General features: G+C 41.8%; 1 protein-coding gene across 1 annotated transcript in view; it reads right to left on the bottom strand.

Annotated features, from left to right (window-relative positions):
• Window positions 1–21016, bottom strand: part of LOC308390329 (SH3 and multiple ankyrin repeat domains protein 1-like) — a 31296-nt gene extending 10280 nt beyond the window's left edge. The window contains exons 1-20 of the mRNA XM_080872223.1: window positions 20530–21016; window positions 16732–16935; window positions 14557–14628; window positions 14372–14480; window positions 14128–14279; window positions 13258–13425; window positions 12912–12953; window positions 12147–12263; window positions 11964–12041; window positions 11753–11819; window positions 11385–11560; window positions 11133–11263; window positions 8948–9087; window positions 8535–8648; window positions 7956–8034; window positions 2121–2203; window positions 1870–1994; window positions 945–1080; window positions 705–785; window positions 78–104 (exon numbers count right to left, since the gene is read on the bottom strand). Coding sequence (XP_080728349.1) covers window positions 78–104; window positions 705–785; window positions 945–1080; window positions 1870–1994; window positions 2121–2203; window positions 7956–8034; window positions 8535–8648; window positions 8948–9087; window positions 11133–11263; window positions 11385–11560; window positions 11753–11819; window positions 11964–12041; window positions 12147–12263; window positions 12912–12953; window positions 13258–13425; window positions 14128–14279; window positions 14372–14480; window positions 14557–14628; window positions 16732–16935; window positions 20530–20985 — 2557 coding nt within the window. The 5' untranslated portion in view covers window positions 20986–21016. The remainder of the gene's footprint in view (window positions 1–77; window positions 105–704; window positions 786–944; window positions 1081–1869; window positions 1995–2120; window positions 2204–7955; window positions 8035–8534; window positions 8649–8947; window positions 9088–11132; window positions 11264–11384; window positions 11561–11752; window positions 11820–11963; window positions 12042–12146; window positions 12264–12911; window positions 12954–13257; window positions 13426–14127; window positions 14280–14371; window positions 14481–14556; window positions 14629–16731; window positions 16936–20529) is intronic.
• Window positions 21017–25382: the final 4366 nt, after the last annotated feature.

The raw sequence follows: 25382 nt of genomic DNA, 5'->3' as shown, positions 1-25382 counted from the left end.
CAAAAAAGACATCAAACTGACTGATTTTTAATTAAAGCTCAGAGGCTGATAGGGGTGATGATAACACTGATACTCACCTGCTTTCTTTTTCCACGGAGAGGCAGCTGTTGCACGCGTAATTGGGGAAAGAGAAATTAGGTGTGACTAGAACTTCTGCAAAGTGTATAAAGCAGATGAAGAGATGAAGTACATACTCAGACACATGTGATGGTGTGAATGCTGATGTGATGATAGGGATGTTGATGGGGACAGAAATGATCATGAGAGCACACAAATCTGTGATTCTCCCACCTTTGTCCACTGCATGCAGCACATTTGGTTTGAAAAGAAGAGAGAAAACAGAGCTGTTTGTGACAAATGACATTTTAAATGCATCATTTTTACAACATGCCGCTGCTTTTGTATCGCTTAACCTCACTGTTTAATTGCCACCTTTCCTCTTCATGGCTAACATCATAAGTGCAAATGAATCAAAAGACTTCTTCCCATGAAGCTGTTGCTAGTGAAAAAAAATGCACCACTCTGGATAATTTTCTTGGCTTTCTGCATCAACTTGGTTAATATTTAATGCTGTGTTTCCTTAATAGTACCACAGTACTAAACCATCCTCCTGCAGAAAAACTGCTAACCCACCCCAGAAGAAGCCTTTTCAATGTGACCCCCAGAACTCATGCTTTTGCGCTTTGTCCCTTCTTTCGTCTTACCCATATCTTCCAGCTCTGATGTCATTGACTTGGAGCGCAGGGCAATGGCAGGAGGAGTCAGTCTTTTTGTCTGCTGTGGGGCTGCCAAGGGAAGCCAGCCAAATGCAGATTTAATGTTTAGAATTCTTGTATACAACCCATTGCAACAGGCTTTCAGGTTGACGTAAACATGCAATCAGCTTAATCATCACATGATAAACACAGAATTCAAATGGCGTAAGACGAAAATCTGACTAGTACCTCGCTTTCGAGCCGTGTCCTCCAGCTCAGGGTTTCGAGCAACCATGACAACTTTCACCATGAGACTGTTGCCGCCCTGCCGGATCATGTTGACAACCTGCCGATGACCAACCTTCACCACATTCTGACCGTTCACCTGCCAGAAAAACACAGAACAAAATGAAAAATCCACTCTAGTCGCACAGAGTGGATGAAAAACCTGAGACAGTTTGGAGTGCACACTTTAGGCATTGTCTCCTCTTACCCAGTGGTTCACTTTAACAATTTGGGTTTCTTGTGTGGTTTAAAACATAAATCTTACTGGTTTCTGGGCAGGTGCACCAGCAAGTCAAGCTGCAACTTAATAACAGTTACAAAAGCTTGGGCAGCTATATAAGTGACTCATATTAGGTTGAATAGTAATGAACAGCTTCTGTCAGCTGTAACAAAGGTTTGACAATCACCATTTTTAGTGCCAGGGTTTTAAGGGAACATACAGGAACTCTTAAAGGCCAGAGAGTTGCAGCAACTACAAGCACAGCAGCCTCCAAATGACCATAACTAAAATGCAAATTATATATTTAGGAGAAGTATAGAAATAATCGCATCAATGCATCATATCCTGCACATATTTTTAGTGCACACAAATGTCTTTACCCTGTCCATTCTCTGTTGTCTTTATTGTCTATTTTTGCTGTTATTAAAGGACATACAATCACTGAACAGCAAGTGAAGAAAGCACTAGCATTTTTAAAAGAAAAAATGCTAATGCTGTAACGTGTTTGTTGTAACGTGTAACGTGTTGTAACGTGTTTCCTGCAGCTTCCTATGTTTGTTGCATAATACATGAACATATGACCCCAGTTTCTGTTTTACAAAACTACTTTCTTCTTCATAGGTCTTGAATTGAAAGTAAAAGTAAAGCTTCAGTTAGCATGCCGGTTACCTCGATGAGGAAGTCCCCCATCCTCAGGCCCGCTCTCCACGCCACGCCCCCCTCATCAACAGACTCCAGGTACTGCAGCGCGGGGAATGCTGGCGTTGGAGTGAACTCCTCTATGGGAGTCTGAGCTGTAGATGATAACAAGACAAGAGGTTCACCACAACAGGAGCATGGATTTGATCATTATGCAGTAAATAGCTAACAAGACTTAGAAATCTTTGGCAATACGTGATGAACTTTGAGAAGACGCTCACCTTTGGCTCCCCTGAGTACAAACCCAAAGCCCTCATTGTCTTTCTTCTGTAGGAGCACAGTCTTTTCCTTAATGATGTAGTCACTTGGAAAAAGTAGAGAACGGGTATATGAAATGAAGGAAGGGGTGAATAAAAAAGAGAGAGTTGGAGATGAAGATATGATTGTCTAGTAGAAGAAAAGTGTTACGGTCATGCAATTAATGCATCTTCTAAATGTGGAAAACAGCTATACTGCAACACATTCTGAAATCACACTGCAGCAAAAGATACTTGGGCTTGTGGATGTCATACAAAAAGCTTTGGTACACAAAAGAGGGTTGATGGGGGGGGATACAGTTAGTGTCACAATGGGAGGAATTGTATATGAGATGACATTCCATACTATGGAGTAATCCAGCTAGAGCTGACAAGCACTGGGCCGGGGGGAACAGCACATTAGAAAAATGTGCACATCCACTGATAATGGAAACTTCCAAATGCACCCAAATCGCTGCATTAGCTTTCACCGCCTCTGGCAGCTTTTGCAAGGATACTGCTTCACCGACTCCTGCGCAACCACTACCGGTCATACATGACACTTCAAATTATGTACAAGAAGTCAGACGGGCCTCTAATCCACCCCCCACCATCACAAACAGCTCCTCTTGCTCAAAGACTACAGTCCGAGAACATAGAAACATTGATCACAGGCTTTGGCGATGCAATCTTATTATGAGACGGCTTGAGTAGTGGCTCAGCAAGCTCCTTCATTATTCTATTACCATGTCTGGGACGTTTTGGCCAGGCTGCTTTACAACACTTTCTCTAATACAGGGCCAGTTAAATGGACTCCACACTGCCACACACAGCCACATCTCATGAGTCATTTCTGGACTTGACTTTCTAACAATGTCAATTCACCCTGCCCCTGCTAGATAGCCCGGGGCTCGAGCAGAGTTGTATGATTAAAGAGGAATTCCAGATATTTCTTTCACAGGCAGCTCATTTTTTGTGTTAGTTTGTGCTGCTTGAGTTAACTCAAACTGACACTCCAACGGAAATCAAATCAAAGGATTTGATTTCCCAAAGAAAAAAAAATGGCAGAACAGTGAGAGAACAGGAAGTGTAGCCTGGTTGAAGAATCGTCCTTATTTATAGTGATAGCTCGACTGCCAAAACATACACTAAAACTGCTCCGGGTAGGCTCAAGGACAGAATTTGTTTTTTCCTGGAAATAAGCTGTTTCGTTCATCCTTCTTTTAAATGGGAAGTTAAAATAAACTGTCTATTTATTTCATGATAAGTACGTGATAAGTACTGAGTAGAGGTAGGATTTTTTTGGCTACAAGGTTGCACACTAACTCTGCCTTCACAAGGGACGTATGAAAAATAATTTACCATGAAAAAGGGACAAAATGTAAAATATTTTTTAGGTTTTAGGCAGCAGATGTGGTGGGGGTTTTTTGTGTGTGTGTGTGTTTTTTTTTATGTCTGGCGAGTTCTCAGTACTCGGTTCTTATGCATATAACCCCGCAAACAATGTTTTGCCTGTGCCTGCGCAACCCGGGTTCAGTGGACTCATGAGCATTGGCTGACGGGCCCGAGGATCCAGACTTTGACATGAAGCTGTAACTTTAGCACTGAACAGACGATCGCTAGTTTCCCCTAGTGAGGTCCATCCCTTGTGTGTTCTCCATCAATGTTACTGTTTCGCCAACGCTCAGCCGCCTTCCAGCCATCTGCTCCTCACACCTCATTCCTTTTTCTCTCACCCTGTCCTCCATCATGCCTTCCCTCTCTGAGGATCAAAGTAACACAGAGTGGGTGGACAGATCCATCGGGCTCTTCATCCATCTACTTGTATAAGGATAACGGGGAAGGGGGGGCACGGCCACAGTTGGTCTTTTGGGGGTTTCTAATTTGCATTGCTGGCTTACAGTAACACACCTGATTCCCTTTACGTATGCAAAGCTATGTAACTCGTCTGTTGCTACAGAGTCCACCACGGCCCAGCCAAGCAGGACCATAAAAAGCACAAACGTCCCTGGTTAATTAGCAGGGCACACTCTCAGTGAACTGGCTGGAATAAAGCTGTAAGCCTACTAGAGACTAGAGTTATTATGTACCCTCCTGAGTCATCCTCTCTTCTATCCACAATCACTGAGAAAAAAAGGGAGCTTTTTTAACCATTCACCTGCTGAATGTACATGCAAATACATAGCTTATGTGGAGACATTACACACACATCACAAGTGAAGCACTTGACAGATGTTTAGTCACACACACACACACACGCACACCGTGGATGGAGACATGGTAGACAGATGAAAAGCGCACAGATAAATGTGCAGGAGAGACACTCCCACAGCGAGCGCTATGACATACACACTTATATGTGAAAGCCACATATATTTGATTCATTGTATATAGTCACATGCATTCTCACATCAAGAAAAAAGTACGCACACACACAAACATGCAGAGAAATGACCGCTTTTCCCACATTAGAGGGAAAAAAAACACTCTTTCAATTTACTGACTTTCCCAGTACAGTAAAAATACCACACGTCTCTAATGATACAGTGAGAGACATTGAAAAAATGATATGGGATGTGACAATGGCGTTTTTAAAGCAACAGAAATGTATGGGAAGTCCTGGTGAATTAAAAATATCTGCTTACAGAAATCATGACTCAAAGAGAATGAAATACACCCACACTGTCTGACTGAAATGCATCAATATGTGCTCTCTTTCATGCACTAACACACACACACAAACACACACAGACACACACACAGTGTTCAAAAACGCACGGGAGGAAGACACAGAAATAAACATGCTGCATAGTCTCCATTCAATAGCCACTTCTGTACCACAGATATACACATGCATAGGAACAACACGGATTTAAGACGCACACGCACATATTCGCACACGCACGCTCCAAGAGGCACACACACAGAATACACAGCTTATTAGTCTGTCTTTGAAAAGGCACGGCCTCTCAATAGCATCATCTACCTCTCCCCTCTCTCCATTGTCCTCTCCTCACATCCATAGCCAGCCAATGAATGAGGAAACAGCCGCTACCTGTAAATGAACCACACGCTCCTGTTTCTGGGGCCCAGTGACGGCCACGAAGAAGAGAGGGAGAGAGAGAAATCTCTCTCTCCGCAACCCCCCATTGCCATGTCCCCCCCTCCTCTCTCGCGCGCTCTCCACCACCTCCTCCTCCCTCCTCCTCCTCCTGCCTCCCTCCTCCCGGTCTTCCAGCGAGAGCTCAGCCGGAGAGAGCCGCGAGAGTCGAGGAGAGAGCGAGCGAGAGAGGTGGGGGATGAGAAGGGAGAGAGAGTGCGATGATCTGCACCCTGTGCACTTCAGACAAGAGAAAGACAATGTGTAAGAAAGATGGGGAGAGAGGAAGAGAGTACCAGTGACTATCACAAAAGGGAAAGGATGTATTGTCTGTGTGTGTGTGTGTGTGTGTGTGTGTGTGTGTGTGTGTGTGTGTGTGTGTGTGTGTGTGTGTGTGTGTGTGTGTGTGTGTGTGTGCGCTGGTGGATGGCAAGAAGAGGGTTTGGTTTTTAAATAGGGGGAGACGGAGAGCTGGGTTTCTGGGTTTGTGGGGAGGGGATGCGGGGGATGGGTACAAATGTGAGGCAACACCGGGGAGAGACAGCGCTTTCATTTTCACATCCACTAACTGGTAAATCACAGATATGCTAACAGCTGATTCCCACCCTGGATTTGATCTTGCACACATTTGCCAACTTTGCTCTCACTCCCTCCTATCCTCTAAAACCGAGCTGTCATCACCACACAGGCTAACAAACACTCTCCCTCTCTCCATCTCTCTCTGAAATAGTAATTGACATTCTCCCAAATGCCCAGCTGCAGTGACAGAACATGCTCCGGATCACCTTGCTCTTAATTGAGCACCACTTCACCACAGCTCTGCAATTACGCTTAACCAACTTAGCATAGGTAATGTAACCCCAGTGGCTGCTATTTCCATTTGGAACACAAGCGCATCTGAATTAAAGCGAATGCCTCCTTTTTTTTCCTTTTTTTTTTGAATGACACTGAAATCTGCTCAGCACAAGGGCAATGTCAGCTGTAATGCGTTAGCAGCTATAAAACCCCGAGACGGGGGACCAGTGAGTCCTTCTCGCTGTAGCCCAGGGATCTAACCAGCACTTGGTGCTTCAGCCTCCTCATGACTCATCAGCAGAATGATGTATGTACACTCAGAGACGTAGGCATTTTCACATTCACTTGCACACCAACTCTAAGCAAACATACGCAGCTTCACAACACACAACCTTCGATGCCAAGGGATGAGGTTGCTGCTTCAGAAGAAACTCTTCCTTTATTACAGCATTATTGCTCTCAGTGAATGTGAGCAACAAGAGCATGTGGATGGAAGAATGAAAGAGACAAACGCATTCGTGTCGTGGAGTTAAAAAGGGGCAGGGCTAAAAAATGACACCGCTGCTCTTTGTTCTTTTTAAGCGTTGACGCGTTCACATAGCACAATAGAGAACAAGTGCTGTTCAGGATCGGCAGAAAACTGCTGAGAACTGACACACACAGACGCACACACACTAAACACAGCAGGGGGAACAAGTGTGCACACATGCTTCGCGCATAAGAACCTCCCTTTAACTAAAAAACAGCATTGTGATGACTGTTTCAATCACCTAGACCGGCCTCACGGTCTTGCCTTGCAACAGTTTGCTTGCTGCCCACACTGAAGTGGCAATCCACAACTAGAGCCACGTCGGAGGCTGTAGCCAATCAGGATTAGATTAATATTATTTTATTAATTTTTTTTTTCTATTTCCTAAAACCAGCATGCACTTTGTGGGAGGTTGGGGACAGCTCAGAATAAACACTATCAACTTGAAATTTACAGCACTTTAGACTTTAAAGTGGACGTATTATGCATTTTGTTATTTTCTGCCATATATAAACTCTTACAATGACTGATGCTCACATTAAGTATCACCCAAGATCTAAAAATAAGGTCAGCATACAAAATATGGACAACAGCATCAGGCCACACCTGTTAATCTTTGAACTCAGGTGATTTCATTGGTGTTGCCACACCAGGCCACACAGTCTGCTGAATTTGAGTGTGCATTTCAGAACCACAGCAGTGTAAATCTGTCGACCGGGGTCACCGAGTGCTGACACGCATATGCTGTAACTGCATTTAACTGTGTCAGACCTTCTCTTGCATTAACATAGGCACATCAGTCTACCCTCGGAGCTTCGTAGCATGGGTTTCCATGGCTAAGCAGCTCCTGTAGGTGTAATCTGCAGGTCGCTTTTTCCATATAACATATGTGCTGTGATCCATATGAGCCAAAAGCTCTGACTTCAGACTGCTCTGCTCCTCTGTGTTCTAAAGTTTTTCTCTACTCTTGGATCTAGATTAGATCATTGAGATCAGAAAACCCCAATATGGTCATCTCAGGCACACAGCTCTGGCTCTGAGCACAAAAGTGTCACCCACCCACTTTCTTTTGCAGCAAATCAGAAGAAAGTTGGCTCAATGATAGAAGTCTCAAAAAGGCCTTAAAGGAGCTTGTTTGATGAGATAATGGATGAATTGAGGTGCTGGAACAAGACCCTGAATAGGATAAATATGGATTATTTTGAGCTTTGAATCAAACAAAGCTACTCTAGTAGCGTCCAAGAATAAAAGGATAGTGCAATCCAGATTAAACACCACAATTTGATTTTAAGACTTGATTTCCTGATCGATTAAAACACTTTCCACCCCATCTCACTCAATGACTAATACCCTTTTTGCACAGAATATGAAAGTCACAGCAGCATTTTCTTTGTACCTGGGGCCATCAGTGCCATCGTAGGCTCCAACGGTGACGTTACGGAAGAGCTTCCTCTTGGCTTTCTCGCTGCGCGTCTCTGCAAGGAAGGCACATGCAGGCAAAACATATGTCCAATTCAAACATTCAGCTACCGCCATGACACCTTCTCTGTCTTTGTGCTGAAGTGTTGTGTCGTCAGCAGTCAAATGCATTTACACCCTGTTTTTGTCTCCTCAGCGTGGCATATGGTTTGCTTCTTGTGTGAGCAGCTGTGAAAATAGAAGACAAGTGAATAACTCTGCTGCACATGCATGTAGCACTGGTCGTTACCGAAAGCACCAACTACTGAACATGAGTGTGACATGTGGGTGTTACAACAGTTTAAAAGATAATTCCAGCCTAAGGAAATATGCAACCCGTTTTCTAGCTTGTCCCTTCACTAATCCATGTACTATATGTGCGTGTGTGTGATTTATTAACCCTCCTTTTGACATACTTAACATGAATGAGTAATCGTCTTCTCCCATCAGGCACAGCACTGCTGTATGTTAGCTTTACAATCAGTCTCCAGAACATTCAATTTGGTGCTTATCTCACCTGGTCGATTGTCTTTGCTGGGAGCTGGTACCTCTTGCACACAGTCCGAAGGAAACCAGCCAGTGCGTCCTTTCACTGTTCCCTCCCAGTATCCACCCTCTCCTACACTTAACACTGAAACAGACAAAAGGACAGAAATATTTTACATTTTTGTTGTGATGAACTGGGATGCTGATCCTATTCATTTCACTTTTTTCGGCAAACCTCTTTCCTTCTCATCTACATCTCCTCTAAACAACCGCCTAAATTTTTATTCAGTAAACTATATCGCAGCAGCATGACTAGAAATTTATATAACAAAGAATTACTCAAATATTGCCCTGCTAAACAATAACATGACACGATTCCACTGGTTACTTCTACTCAGAAGAGTAGAAATTGTTCAGCATGTGAAAATTCTGAGCTTTTCTCACCTTTGACTTTGTCCCCCTTGTTCAGCGAGAGCTCTCGGTCTCCACTGGCAGAGTGGGCACGAGTGGCCACGTACACTCGTCCTGGAACTGCGCTGTACATGCGCTTCATCTGACCCCCACTGCCACCCGCCGAGGTCGCACTGCAGAAAGACAAGCGCAGTGAGTGCATTAGAAAACCAAGAGATAAGACTGAGTGGCACACTGTGGAAAAACAAATGAGACAACATACAGCCTGTCAGGCCACATCAGAGACAGCTGAGTCATGCTAATCTGTCATACCAACAGTAAGATTTTATTCTGTGCTGGTGTATTTACACAACAGCGTCTAGTATTTAGCAACTTCTGACAATTTCAGTCAACAAAACCAGCTCCTTCCCTTCATTTTGCACAAAACTAATGATATTAGTTATATATATAGTTTGTCTAACATTTAACTTCATAAATTTCTGTCACTATATTTCAGAATTTGACACATCACATGCATCAAATACTATTATTTTTTTCTTATCACCAGGGATTTATTCTTTCATTTTTGTCCAGTGGTTGAGTCACTGCTTTGACCCGATCAACATTTCTGATGTTGGAAGGGTAGAATAGAATGAATGGTTAAGCACATCTAATAATTATCCATCCATCCGTCCATCCTCTTCCACTTATCCAATTCAGGGTCATGCTGGAGCCTATCTCAGATGCCTTAGGATGAGAGGCAGGGTACAGCCTGGATAGGTCACCAGTCTGGCAGGGCTCATTATAACACCAGTTTATGATATTGGTCAGTACTAGTCAGTTACCAGCAAAATACATTCAGTTCTAATGGTGCTGCTGCACTTATTTTTAGTTCTAACACACAAATCAAACAAGAGTACAAACCTCCGCCAAGACAGCTCACTCTCTGGGCAGTATTCACTTTTAAGGGAATGGTATTATATTTTGTATCTATTCATTTCATTTTTTAAACAAACTTTAAGTAGTTTTTAGTGCAATAAAAATCAAAAGGACACTTTGTATTATACTAAAGTATGTCTGTGTAGGTTCTCAGTGATTCAGGTCATAGTAGAAATAATTCTAACTAACTTGGGAGCTCATTGTCTTTCTCTTGACAGTACCTTCTTTAAAGATATGACACATTTTGAGGTCAACTTGAAATAATGTGAAGTGTAAATATGAAATCAGAGGTCAAATGAAACATGAAATTTGGATGTACACTTATTATATTTTTTTTAGAGATTAGAGATAGATATTTAGAATCCCCATATAACAGGATCCTTTCCTAAATGTTGTTGGTAGAAACAAAGGCAGTAGAATTTGAAGCACAGTTTTAAAGATAAAAAACATTTTATGAAACTTTGACCTTACTTGACCTGAAGGAAGAGGTCAGAAGTTTGAAGCAAAGTGATATTTAGAATCCCTATTTGTCTATGTTGTCAATACAAATGAAAGCAAGACACATAATTTATAATAGCTCTGTATAGCATTATTATCACTTTGATCTTCAGATCAATTTATTGACCTTGAAAGAGAGGTCGGAGGTCAAATGTAACATGATATTTTAAATCTTTATATGTTACTTTTGGTATGTTGACAATACACATTTATTATATTAGAATGATAGTTTCTAAGTTTTAAGCCTTTTTATCCGCTTTGTTTTCTACCTTGAAGACTTTGGTGGATGTAAGCCAAATTATAATTAATTGTAATGGGACCCCACTCTACATCCCTACAAAGTTTTATCATAAGTCATGCAAAATGTTTCGCTTTATTGTGTTTACAGACAAAAAGAAATGACACGCACGCAATGCTACCAAAGCCACAACCTCTTTAGTGGAGGTAAATATAGACAATAGTAAATATGCACATCGTGAGATTGTTAGTTTCTTATATAGTTGCTAACCATAACTTAAAGAACTTGTGTGCTTAACTAAGTCTTTTTTACATTTTTAAACCTTCTTTTTTAAGGTAAAGTGAATGTATCCTAAATTTCTTTTGTTTACACAAAAACGCCGATTTATACCACATATAAACAAATGTGACCTTCTTGCAATTGCAAATAGTAAAAGGTATGCATCTGAGACATAAATAGTAATTTCTTTGCATGCAGCTAAAGATAATTGGAGATGACTGACTTCCTACTGTTGGATGGCCTGAAAGGACCTAGTCAGATTAAGATCCCAGCAGGCTTCTTTACCCCTGTCTGCCTCGTGGCTGCCTGTGCCTCTCCTCTGTGTCACTTTGGCCTCCTCTCCCTCTGGAGGGCGAACGGGTACGAGTTCTGGGGCTGCTGGAGCTTCTCATACCCACTGAGGCCCTGCGATGACCCTGCAAAAAACAGCCCCGCGGAGAACGTCAGTATTGATCATTTCAGATGATGAGAAATCATCAAGCGAGCTACTATTACAAAAGATCAAAACATGGACATCCACCTAATGCTGGACAGTACCTGTCCTGGGTTGGGATTGGTCGCAGCCTTGTTGGGCAGGGCCAGAGGGTCAGACTGGGTCATGGTGTTATCACTATTAGCACGCAGTAGGGGGTGGGAATGAAGCAAAGGGAGGGGCAGTGTGTGGGAACTTTCTTTTCGCTTTGGAACAAACTTTGGTGACTCTAAAAACGGCACTAAAGACATAACACGATGCAGAGGTTTGGTGTGACGGTACAGGTGAATATGTGAGGTGTGACAGGATGAAAGGGAGGGAGAAAACAGGTACATTGTTAGGATTATATATTTGGGAAAGAGCAAGGCAGACAGGTGTTGGGAAGTGACGTTTGAAAGTCCCTGCAGAAGAAACAGTTGCCAGGGAATCTTACCTATATCAGAGTCTTTGTGGTTTTTGATGATTTCCCCGAGTTCAAAATGACCAGACAAAACAGCTAGCTGCAAACAACGAAGACAAACTGAAATATTATTTGTTCCAGCAGGTCAAAGCTACTCTACAAATGCAATTTCACTCTGCAGACAGAATAATAAAAAAGCAAAACATGTTCCTCAAAACTCTGGATTATTTTTTAAAACATTTACCTGAAACGGGGTCTGACCATGCTTGTTCTTCGCCTCCTTATTCGCCCCCCTGTACAGAAGAACACGGACGCAGCTTTCCTGGTGATTCAGAGAGGAAAAGGAATCGGTTAACATCTGTAGAAGATATAACAGCAAACATTATGGTAATAATAGTTTAATAAGGGATCTTTTTGCCATACTTGCCTTGTTGTACAGGGCAGAAATGTGAAGCGCAGTGTTCCCTGAGGCATTTTGAGAAGTGGTGTCTGCCCCATAAAACAGCAGATGCTCCAAGTGTTGTGCAAAGCCATTCTGGCAAGCCTTTTAATGTCAAGAGTATGATAGAAATATCCCCAATATTATAAAGTATAGAAGGACACAAGTTGGACTAAAGAGAATGGTTTCAAACGGGATAAGGAGAAGATGGTGTAAGAGAATAGGGAAGAAAATGAAAGACATTGAAAAAAGAGATACGAAAAATAGGGGAAGGGGAAATCTGTCACACAGTAGTCTAACAGAAAACAAAGAGGTGAGAGCAAATTACAATTCACCACAGTGGAAAAGAAAGGGAACAAAAGCCATTAAAACGACATAAATGAGCCTTCAGCAGCCTGAGAGGTTCCCTCATATTTTTCTGCAGGGATTAAAATATCACAAGATACGTACAAAGTAAAGAAAACACAGAGCACGGCAAAACCAAAATAAAATACCATGACAACCGGCTTGCAGTGCAAACACAAATTTCCCAGAATGTCACAGAGACATAATGTAGGCAATGCACACATATCTACGCTGAGAGAAAGAGCTAAGATACAATGCTCTTTCTGCACTGGACTCATCTCAAGATGAGCGAGACGTGAACGGGTTCGAGGAAACAGTGTGGTCACCTCATTCCCTTTTGGTTTATTTACGTAATAGTCACAGCATGGCTTTCTGTTAGGGATGAAGGGATGGTGGGATGAAGGGTACCTTATGTATTTCTTCCATTCCAAACTCCTCTTCATCCCTGTGCTATGGAGAGAGAGAAGGAGGGGAGGAAGGAGAGAGAATGGAGAGACGAGTGAGGAAGGCAAGGAGGAGAGAGGTGTGAGAAAAGGCTGAGAGACACTGAAGGTGATGGTAGATCTCATCAGTCACATAAATAAGAAAGGGAAATGTTGGTGCATTGCTTAAGTTAACATGAAGGAGACAGAAACCAGACGGGATTTAACTATGATGAAACAGACATGATGAAAACTGTGAATCGTGGGAATCTGCAAAGAGGCGCACAGGGTGATTGATTTGCATTTGTAGCTGATTAAAAATCTAAGCTTACCTGATGGGATTCGTCCCAGCCGTTCTCGTCCCTTGTGCCCAGCTTTGCCCTGTAATAGAGCAAGGTCTCACAGCAGGAAGTTTCACCCCCTGTCAGCACAGTGTGGTACAGCGGGGTCAGGCCACAGCGGTCTTTGGAGTCTGGAGATGCTCCGAGGGACAAGAGAGCCTGGCAAGTTGACACACAGAGGGCAAAGAACAAGGATTATTTTAACCAAGTGTGTGTGAATGTGTAGAGTAGTAAAATATAACAAAGGCTTAATAGATTTTCTTCACAGCGATTATTAAATCAAATACTAAAACAATGCAACAGGAATATGAAATGTTACAGATAGTTCTTATATAAGTACATCACATGTACCATAAGTGCATGTGGTACAAAGTTATTGTGATGAGTGGGGGTGGGGTGTATATGTATGTGCGTGTGTGTATGGTGGAGGTGGTGTTGTCTATATAATAATAATTTTAAAAAAGGAGAAGAGAAAGAAATGTTATCACAATTACACACATTACAAAGCATTCGGTGTGTGACTAAACCCGCAGCTGAGGCAATTCTCAGAACTACAAAAGAGGAAAATTCTCGTAGTTTATTCAAAGAAAAGGAACAGCGCTCACAAGTGTACACTAACCAATAAGAACGCGAGAGACATAAAGCCAAGAGAAAACCACTTAGAAATTATTATCATATGACCCACCTCTGTAATTATCTTCAAAGGTAACAGCCTGTTTCCATGGGGCATTTATGCTATTTTGCTTTTATCCTTTAATTAGAATCATTATTCCGTTTTAATTTATTTTGTCCACACCGCCCGCTCGACTTGAGTGTGTTTGTACTCTGCATGCGTGTGACTCTAACTTTTTTAGCCCTTACCAGCAGCCCAGCGTGATTGTGAGCCCTAACAGCTTTGTGCAGGGCCGTCATGCCGTCTCTGCTTCTGAAGTCCAAGTGAGCGCCGCCCTGAACCAGGACCCTGATGCCCTCCACCGACAGGCCAGACTGCATGGCCACAGTGAGGGGGGTTTCTGACCCACAGAGAAGGTGAGAATGAAAGTTCACCCTCGTATGCTCTTGATATTGCTAAATATTACTGGCAAAGAATAAAGGTAAAACTCACCTCCGGTGTCAGGGTCGTGAAAGTTCGGATCAAGACCTTTATCGAGGACTTTTCCCATTTTGTCTATTGCTCCGGTCTGAATGTAATCCAGAAATTTCTTCAGACTGGCCTGAGTGTAGGGAAAGATGTTGCTGAATGCAATTAAGCACAACAAAGTTCAAAAAACACACAAAAAAAAGAAATACCTTTGTGCTGAGTTTAGCGAGAGCCTTTTCATCCAGATTGGTCTGTTTATAGACTCTGGTTTTGTACCTAAACTGAAGACCGGAAAACATAGCACACATGAAAATGAGGATGATGGTACTTAGCTGTTCAGTTTCTTGGTGACAGCCTATACTGGAGGATATAACAAAATGATTACAATTTGTGCTGTGAAACCGTAGTTCAGAGAAAGCACCATTATTCTTGTCAGATGTTGCTGAACTCTCGCTGTTTCCAGAGATCTGTTCTCCCACTCGGAGTCGCTAGAATGACTCCATAATTGGCTTCTTTAAAATATTTGTGTCAGATTTGTTTTTACGTTTTGGGAAAAGGCTAAAAATGGTTAACTCTTCAGCCTCACAATGTAATAAGTTGGATTTGATGTTTCAATTATGATAATTTAAGCGCAAGCAAAGTGATGCAAATGAGCGGCTTGCGCGCACAGCTTTAGAAAGGATCTAGGGAAGGGCTCTATTAAGTTAGATTAATGATTAATGAGGGCTTTTTTTTCCACAATGCGTTGGTTAAGGTTTGATTAATGACATTTAAAATAATAATACTATTAATGCAGTTTTCTTTAAATCACACTGACAAGATTAATTTATCATATAAGGTGATTTACATCTCAGGAACTGACAGATTGCACATTAGTCCCTCATTACACTGATTATATGCCCCACTGCGTTATTCTAAGACTGGTTTCTCACAGAGTAAAAGGGTCTGAACGCAGTGCAAACTGCTCATTTTAAAATATTTTTTCTATTGTTTTCCACTGATGTTCTTGTGTTGAGGCAGCAGTGTTAATGTGTCGTATTCTTAATGTCTCTATTTTGGAAGGAATAAAGATCAGAAGGGGAAAAAACATCAGCCTAAAATTTGTTCTTGAACAGATGAGACTAATGAGTGTACTGTGTTTGGCTGGTTTTGCTGTTTTTACTTGGAAACCACCTGACTGGGTGTGTAGTCCTCACACCAAATCAGTTAACAGCTGAGGAGCTTTGAGGTAAGAAATTTCTGTCTAGCAGCTCAGAGCTGAGCTGCACCTCGCACTATGCCCCAGAAAACCAAGTAAAGATGGGTTTAGCAGCCACAATACAAAAGCAATCAGCCCTAAAAGTCTCAGTAAAACAACTGCAGCAGTACAACAGGAGCTAACAGGTAGATGTACTTAGTGGAACAAATGCGTTTTTTTAACTGATACTTATAATACATTCTGTTTGTTTCTACTTCCTTTAATATGACTTCCCTTACCATGACTCTAACTGACTCTGTCTTTACTTTAGTGTCAAAAACGCCTAAACTCTATGCAGTCTGCTGTGGGGTGTGTGGAGAGTGCAGTTACAAGGCCTCATCAGTATGCAGACAGGACCCCATCTCAAACGTTTCGAGAAATATAAACATTCTAATTTGAAGCTAAACTTTTGAGCTAAAGAAGATGCTCTTTCCAGCCCCGCCCAACTCAGCAGCACATACAGGAGCTGAGCCACCAGAGGGCACTGTGAGATAATTGTATTACAGCAGGAAACCTCAGATTCATGCTGTCTCACAACCCACTTACCAAAAAGCCAGGCAATACAATGTAATTAGCAGGTTACATAATATACGTAATGCATTTAAATCCATCCAGTTTTGTAAGGATTTCATTTACGCAGTCCACTCACTCTGTGATGCAGGGGGATTCTAATAAACACAATGCAATTTGGAGTTGCCTGCAATTAGAGACTTTCTTTACTCAGTTATGAGAAAAAAAAGTTTCAGAGTATCATACAGGATACTTCATTTCTCTACAGAAAGTACAAATCATTAAAAACATATCTGTATTTACGTTTGCTTTTTTGATCACTAATTTTTAGCAAGATTATTCAAAACCCATAAAAGAATCTATACAACACCACTGTAGAGTAATAATAAGTGCACTTAGGTCACAACTTCTGTAAGTTTAGCAGGAATTAGGGGAATCTGATATTTGATTACTTCCAGCTGAAGAACTACAAATACATCATCACGGTTCTGAGAAATGAAATTGTTTGCAGTACAACAATATTTATACAAAAATCAATCAATATTAGATTTGACATCATTTTACATCATTTTAAGAAAGAGAGAAACAAGTGATGCTCTAAGGGGGGCTTACACTGGGTCACAGCTCCCTTTCCTACCTCCAGGTACGGCACCCCTTTCTCGAAGGACTGTGAGTAGTCTCTCAGGGGTCTCTCCTCCTCCAGGAACTTGGCGTCCCGTCCCTCTCCAGCTGGCTGGAAGAGGCCATAGTTGTAGACGTCCCATAGGGACTCACTGAGGGAGCAGATGATCTGCTGCTTAGCGTTCCACACTGTGCAGTCCTGATCAAACTGGAGACATCTCTGTCAGACAATGGACAGGACAGGGGCGGGGTTAGAGGGCGATAGTACACCTGTACTAAGGTTGAAACAGTGGTTAAAAATATACAGGTTTTACAGCTGTTGTAGTGTACCTCTGTCAAAACATTTTTAATGGATATTTTCAGTGCTTTGAGCACCAAGAACAACCTAGTGTTTCAAATCAGATGTTGATGAGCCCAGTTAGCTGTCTGTACGTTAGATAGCTTTACAGGATGCCCTTGTGGATCGCTAACTGCACTATAGTGCTGCAGTGTTTTTGTTTTTGGATTTAGGACAGGATCCCCTGAGTCTAGATGTGGATGGTGATGAAGACTGAGAGTGAGGTAGAGATGGAAACGAGGTAGGTTGCATGAATGAGAGTCTGAAAGGAAGAATGACAGAGCACTGAGATTTAAACCACGCAGAGCGGTGGCTGATTGACTCAAAGAAGGTAAATAAAAAGATGGCTGGACTAGTGTAATGATGTAAGTACTGAGAGCGTGGGAAAGTCATAACGATGTAAAGAACAGACTAGAAGCTGATCTTCCTTATTGAACTTATACATAAGTTTTATCTCCAGTCAGCACTCGTTACAGCCAAGATATGCAGAAGAGCATGTCTGAATGCACACCCCATCAAACTTTCCAACAGAAGACTGGAAAAGCATTTCCTTGTTTAATGAGTCCCATCAGTCCTGTCTTGTATTAACTGTTAAGGTAATGGTGTGGAGAATATTTTCTCAGAGCACTTTGGCCCCCTTAGTAACAACCGAGCATTATTTAAACACCGCAGCCTGTCTGCAGTCCTTTTATGACCACAGTCTACCTAGTCTCCGATGGCTGTTTCCAGCAGGACAACACGTATCTTGAACTACTTTCTTCAACATGACCCTGAGTTCACTCACTGTATTCAAATTGCCTCCAAAGTCATGGGTGTGAAGCTGACAAATCTGCAGCAGCTGTGTGGCGCTATCATGTCAATATGGAGATCTAGATCTCTGATGAATGTTTTAACCACTTTGTTGAATCTGAGCCAGGAAGAATTAAGGCAGTTCTGAAGGCTAAAAGGAGTTTGTGCATGATGAATGTATATGAGTGTGACGTGCAAAATATGAATGCATTACTTTTAATGAATCACCTGCCACATTCATGAATTATAAGATGACTCATTCTGTCCTTTTAGTCTGTGGTATCAGGTTATTTGGATCTATTTCACTTTCATTTTATACCCTATTTTTTGATTTTCTCTGCTAATAAAGAAGTAAAACTCACATGCATAGATAAATATTTTGCTATTTCCTCCTTGTCCAGTTTACTCCATTATCCAGAAGAGTAGGAGCAAACTTTGTGGATACACCCAAAGGCTACAATTACAAAACACCTCGGATGTATTGTGTGTGTGTGTGTGTGTGGATTTCCTAACATGATTTCACTGTGATTGTTGCATTGTCCATTTCCTCATATTCTCCCATTTCTGTGCAGTTCCACAGGAAAGACATCTTTCTGGACCTGGAGCTCGAGCTGATTGGAAGCTTGAACAGCAGGAGAGCTGAGACGTGTGAGAGATGTATGTATCCATACTATTGTTCCATTTCAGAGGGCTGTGAGTAAAACTGCACAGCTCAGCACACTTCCATGTCCCTTCTGCCCCCCTCGAGCCCGCACTCGGTTGCACTATTTGATAGTGTAGCAAACTCTATTGGCATGGCAACCAGTTCATTAGTGGAGGCAGGCACCCGTTGCCGTAGCAATGTCTTGGTGGTCCCTGGGAGGTTAACCACATGATAGGGATGAGCATGACTGTGTGTATGTGCATGCATATAAGTGAGCTATAAACTGTCTGTGTGTGTCTTCTTATTGGAGTGCACTTGTGCAGTGTAGTGGTTTTTCTTGTGTGTGTGTGTGTGTGTGTGTGTGTGTGTGTGTGTGTGTGTGTGTGTGTGTGTGTGTGTGTGTGTGTGTGTGTGTGTGTGTGTAACAGAGATAGAGTGGCTAATCCCTCTGAGTGAGGTCTAATGTAATGTATACTGTATATAACAGTGCTGCTTCTCTCCTCATCGTTTCTTCTTTAATGCAGTTTTCCTGAGATGTTTCTGGCAGTTTTTATTATTTAGATCTTCAGTGTGCACTATTACAGCACATATTTTCCTCTCTTTTCATCCTTTCCCCCCCTTTCTTCAGTCTGTCTAAGTAGCTCCTAATATTCAGCCCCTCTCTTTATCCCTTTTTAATTCTGTTCAATAATACTTCAGCTTCCGGGTTTGCAGTGCCGAGTGTTTGTCAGTGACGTGTGGATCTTGGTACGCTGCCTGTGGCTGATGGAAACCTGAGAACAGAGACGCCTTCCACATATTTCTTCCCTTCGACAGTCACTCACTTCCTCAGCTCTCCCAAAACTCATTAAAAACCTATTAAATAATTAGCAATTACTGTTGTATTGAGGGCAGATTAGCTGACATGTAGAACAGTCGGCATGTTCAGGGAGTTGAAAATGGAGAAAGGAGGATGGGGGAGGGGTTACAGTGGGGCACCCATTCTCACCTGGATATGGTGCGTGTGGGCTGGCCAATTCTCGCCTGCTGCCACCGTAAGGCTGAGAGCTGCTTCAAAGTGTGAAATGAGACTAACTTCAGTTTTGGAAGCTAATTATGACCACCTGACCCAAGGCAGATGCTTGCATGGTGTTGTTGACTGAATATGTTTTCCCTTGCAGGGTGCTCAGCACAAGCTGAGCTCTGTGTGAGTTCCTACTTCCCTTTGGGACTCATCTCTGAGCCCGCGGGATAACTGGAATGGAAAAGCCTTGAAATTAGAAATGTGCTTCTACAGTTGTGCACACTGTTTGACTTATATAAAAAAATTGTATGCTTCAAGCCACCCATGCAGTGTTTTCTGTGAATAATTTGAAACAGACATAGAATCAGCAACGCATCAGTATTATTTGACGTGTTTTAACTCAAAGGATGGAAAACGGCTGGATTTTAGAAGAGAAGCGAGAAGGGAGGGAAGCAAATCAAAAGACAGGAAGAAAACTGAAAAGCTTCTGAGTTTTAGGGGAGGTAATAGCGAAGGAGGTGACCAAAGCCCAGTGTTCAGCTCTCATTAAATGGCTGTTGTCCTTTTCTTTTTTTTAATAGTCACAAATGTAAAAAAATACATTTTTGGAGCTTTTTGTCTGCAGTTGGTCATAACATCAGAATCAGAAACAGCAACATTAACTAAATGTATACCTGCCTTAATGGTTTAAATAGCCTGAGATATTATTTTTGAAATTCTGTTTGTCACATTAAAGCTCTCTGTCTCTGAGGCAGTAATACCAGGGAGACTTGGCTTGAACTACTTCCTCATTTGGAAAGACCTCCAGTGCAGTGTGAGGGAGACTTCTTTCTTTTTCTTTTTTCTTTGACAGGGAGAACTAAACTTTTAAACTGTTTGATTTGGACTGGTTTTGACAAGTTTTTTTCTTCAAAAAATTCTGCTTCAGCTACTTTATTCACTTTTAAATGATCAGTCAAGAAGCTCCAGGGACGGCTGTGCGGGCCTCAGCCTTTCATGAATTTCACACACACGTTACGAGCAGTGTCTTTGATGCACCTACTGTTTGTTTGATGTCGGGGATTCCAATGCGGAACACCATCATGGTCAAGTAAGTGTCCTCCAGTAGAGCCACTGTGGTCATGCTGCGCTCCATGAAGGCTCGTTTCTTTGCTGCCATGAAATACTGCTGCTTATTGGCAGCTTGATGATGTAGCGGGGCTATATTGGGCATGTAAGGGATCCCCCTGTTGCCGTGATTGCCCGGCCTCAGCGGCCGATCTACTCTCTGTCGACCGACCACAATGGCTGCTGGTTTCACCACCTCACCGCCTTTCCCTTCCCAGGATTGTCGTCCTCCTGTCATCTCCTTTTCCTCCAGATACTCTAGTCGTCCATTCTCCATGTCACGTTCACCTTCTTCTTTTCTGTTTTCTCTTCCCTGCTCCTCTTCCTCCTCCTCATCCTCCCCATCTTTGTCATCCTGACTGGGATAAAAGTGCTCATTATTTCCCAGCATCCTTTGCTGTGCAGAGGTCACTGCAGAGAGGGCTGAGTGATCTAGCTGTCATGGAGACAAAACATGGCTATCCCATGAGACTGGCTTCATCCTTAGAAACATGCTGTAGGAGAAAAAGGCAGAAAAGGGAGTAAATGTCGGTCATTTGACTCGTATCTTTGCTTTGATTGAGAGAGTGAACTTAGTAATGCTGGAATATGAGTAATTCAAGTACATAAAAGACACGTGCAGTAATAGAAAATCTAGCCACTGGCAATGCTAATAAGTCCACATGTGTGAAATAGCACAGAGCTGGTCCACATTTTCCATTTAGCCACTGGGAATGCGTCTGGGAATAGCAGACTTATGAAAGACAGGCTAAATATAAACTCTGTGAATTTGCATCACAGGTTTTCTGCAGGAGGGAGTGAGTTGGAGATGCGATCTAGCATCACACGAGGTCAAGATCATTGGTATTTTGTGACAATGGAGGAGACCTATGTTTGAGGCACAGCCCAGGGCTAACAGCTAAATGTGCGCTTCTTAAAGGAAAATTCCACCCTTGCACTCTGTTACTGTTAAATACAATTTAACTCGTTGACCTTGCCCTATCCCTCATCCTTGACAGCCTGTTTTCATTCCCAAGCTGGTGGCATTTCCAAATTTCACACGAGGTCTCCTGCGCCATGAAGTAACAGGTTTAGGAAACAAGGTGGCAGGTGTCTTATCTGGATGCTTATAAAGAGCCCCTTGGTGTCTGTGCTAAATCACGGGGTAAACATCATTTTCTTAACTTTTCCTAATCGTAACCCTTAGTGCAGGATTTGACACCCTTGGATGCAAACGTGTTGACCTCCAGCATGTCTGCATGGTTCACCAACAGGATATGAAGGATAGGATGGCTGGCAGTATACTCCAGATTAGAAATGGTGTTTTTTTAATAAGCATGAATCTGCACAACATCCAACATATTCTCATTGGACAGCTTTTAAGCTTTGCTAATCAGGCCATTATCAGACCGTGAGGGCTTGTTACAGGAATTGGGTTGTTTTCTCTTAATAGCTGTCTACGCCAGATTGAAGGGGGCTTGGGGTTTTACACAGCAAAGGTTTGTAAATAACTCAGTGAATCAGCAGCTTCTGGAAAGTCACATCTGAGTGTACTGACTGGATTTGCAGTTGTTGACATAGTTTTAAGAAAATGCCCAAATTATATTTACTTTTCCAGCTGAAAGAAAAAGTCATGCTCCTTCATTAAAATAAAGGAAGCGTTGTGGAGGAAGGGTTTTCTGGTCTAGTGAACTTTCAGTTTAATTATTTGTGTACTGTACATATTCAATTCATTTGAATTCAATTTTATTTATACAGCGCCAAATTACAACCACAGTCACCTCAAGGTGCTTTATATTGTAAGGTAGACCCTACAATAATACATAGAGAGAAAAACCCAACAATCATATGTGCCCCTATGAGCAAGCACTTTGGCGACAGTGGGAAGGAAAAACTGCAATATGGCATTACACCTCACAACTTTACACAGTACGGTAAAGAAGAGTTGGAGAATTGTATTCTTTCTTAAGAAAGCACTTCTTGACACTTTGAGGAGAAGCAAAATTTCAACAGGAACAAAGGAGGGAGAAGCCACCGTCTTCCTTCATGAGTGCAGACATAAAGTCTAGGAAGAGTACCTTTCTCTCTGATCACTAACAGCTGTTTTAAAAAAAAACGTGACTTAGGGTGGATTTTTGCTTTAAGCTTGTTCCATTGCATCTTCATGCTTCAGATTTGGCATACTGGTGCCTCCGTATGTTTTGTTCTGGTTTTTCTGTGGTGAAGTCTGGCTACAGGGCTTTGCCATCATGCAGATCTGGACCATTGCCAACAGCCGCCTTAATGATGGGGAGTGATGCAGGGAATCTCCCACTGTTTCATTTGCAGAGTGGTGCTCTGAATATCTTATGAGCTGAGTCTGACATGGATGGGAATCAGAATGCACAGATGGACAGATGGAGCACAACGCGAATCAGGACACAGAGCTAACGTCAATCAATCACAAATTACCAACATGCAGATAATTCAATCGGTTATTAATAGATTATGTAGAAAACGTGCTGATGAGGGTTAACGGGGCATTAAGTGATCTAGGACTTTTGACTTATCAACCTCTATTGGGGACCAAGGACATCGACAGGTGTCTGGCACAGCTTACAGTGGCCTGCAATGGACATAAACAATAATGCAGAGATGAAGAAGCCAGCCAAGAGCCGGACACCCAACAGGAATATTGATGAAGAGCATACTCACTTTTAAAACACTCTAACATGGATGCTGCTTTTGTAATTCCTGATTGTTACACAGTTTGAAGTGTTTATGTTTTTGCGCTGTTTTGAACATTTTTGAAAAAACCACAGATGTCTCCAGTCACAGGCAGGTGACAGAAGAAAAATCCCTAAGGTGTTGCATGTTGATGGTTGGTTATAGGCAGGTGTTATGTACCATTTTGGATAAGAATTCAGGTTTTATTCTCTGTTTAAAAAAAGGCAAATATATAATAATAATAATAATAATAATAATAATAATAATAATAATAATAATAATAATAATAGTAGTAATAATAGTAATAATAATAATAATAATAATAATAATAATAATGGATTGGATTTATATAGCGCTTTTCAAGGCACCCAAAGCGCTTTACAATGCCACTATTCATTCACTCTCGCGTTCACACACTGGTGGAGGCAAGCTACGGTTGTAGCCACAGCTGCCCTGGGGCAGACTGACAGAAGCGAGGCTGCCATATCGCGCCATCGGCCCTATATAAAAGGTAGATGTAGCTTTCAAATCTAAAAAGTAAAGTCAGTGGGGATGTCTGCTTTCTTTCTAATAGTGTGCAGGGAATGGCTCCTGGTTGGAATTCTATGGAGAAGAGGACCCTGGGCTCCCTTTACTATGACCACAATAATCACTTTCCTCATTTATGTTCTCAGTCTCTAGTTACAACACATAAAGCTAATTCCGTACATGTTTGCTCCCATTAGTGTTCAGAAAAACAAAGTATATTTTAGACTGACAAATTGCAAATGAGCATGCAGCGTCTCTCTATTTCACAGTTTGGCACATCATGAGGTCTAGTTAAAAAAAAACTGAGATGGTGTCAAAGCTAAAGGTCCTTGAGAGGCATGCAGACTACTGGGTTGCTAGTTTCAATTTTTAATATAATTTTTGGGCTTTTTAGCCTTCATTTACACAGGATGACAGATAGAAAAGCTGAGAGTAAAACATACAGCAAAGAGTTTTGTGTCTCATTCAGGCTTCTAAAATAGCCTTACGGTAAATGGTTTGCCTGCTAAATATATATAACGGAATGCATGGCCATCTCTTATATACAGTCTATAGGTTTGAGACAACCGTTTTGTCTTAAAAAAATTTTCCCAATTTTGATATGTTTATCTTTACAAGTTGGCGTTCCACAGTTCAGAAAAAAAGTCATAAAAATAAAGTTTTATACCTCCTTTATTTGAAGCGCCTCCACATGTATGAGGACCCTAACCCCTGGATTGGTGATGACTGAACACAGATTAAGTTTGGTTTGGGATTAGAGAAATCGCTGTCTAAAACAAGTGTGTATACCAAGACCTTTCAAAATATTACAAGAGTGAGTTATGGAGAGAGATTGGCTCAGAAACAGTTTTTTTTTTCCATATAACAATGAAAAGTGACCACACTTTACACCGTTGCACTATGTGTGTGTGATTGTTTCATTCTGTGGAAGAATACAGATATTATTTGATGGATGCTTGCAAACAATCGGTTTTTAAGTGTCTATAGTGTTTGAAAGACGGAGTGGATATATGAGAAATGGTCATCTCACTGGCCAAAAGAAAGTCTGCTGGTTGAGCATTTCTGAGCGAAAGCATAGCGCAGAGGGAAGCAGAGTGACCGTGGTCAATTCCCACAGACTCTCAGAGAGTGACAGGGTGGGTCCTTTAAGTGCAAATCCAATGTCTGTCAGAACAAGTAAATGAAGGAAGACTGGAGGACAAAACCAAAGGATGGGTTTAGAGAAAAAAATGTAGGAACTTTGATGAATCTGGGAAAACAAATAAGCACCAAAAGCAATAACAACAAGGGCTCTGGAGAAAGTGGCTCAGTGCCTATCAAGAAGCAAAAGAGCTCTGCTACTGAATTATCAGTTACCTGAATCATTCAGGGCATATTTAACCACCTCTGGTCATATGTGTGATTTACATGTGGCATCACATTTTAGGCTGAAAGCGTCTCTGATCAAAAGCTGACAAAGAACAGCGTGTTAACACTTGCAAGGTTTTAAAGATTAACACTATCATCCAAATAAATGAGGGAATAGAGGAGGCTGATTTATGAACAAAGTCTCATCAAATATTGAACAACACAATG

Source organism: Rhamphochromis sp. 'chilingali', assembly GCF_963969265.1.
Source record: "Rhamphochromis sp. 'chilingali' genome assembly, chromosome: 22".
Classification (NCBI taxonomy): Eukaryota; Metazoa; Chordata; class Actinopteri; order Cichliformes; family Cichlidae; genus Rhamphochromis; species Rhamphochromis sp. 'chilingali'.
The sequence above is the reverse complement of the archived record's forward strand: the minus strand, read 5'-3'. Positions and strand labels throughout refer to the sequence as shown.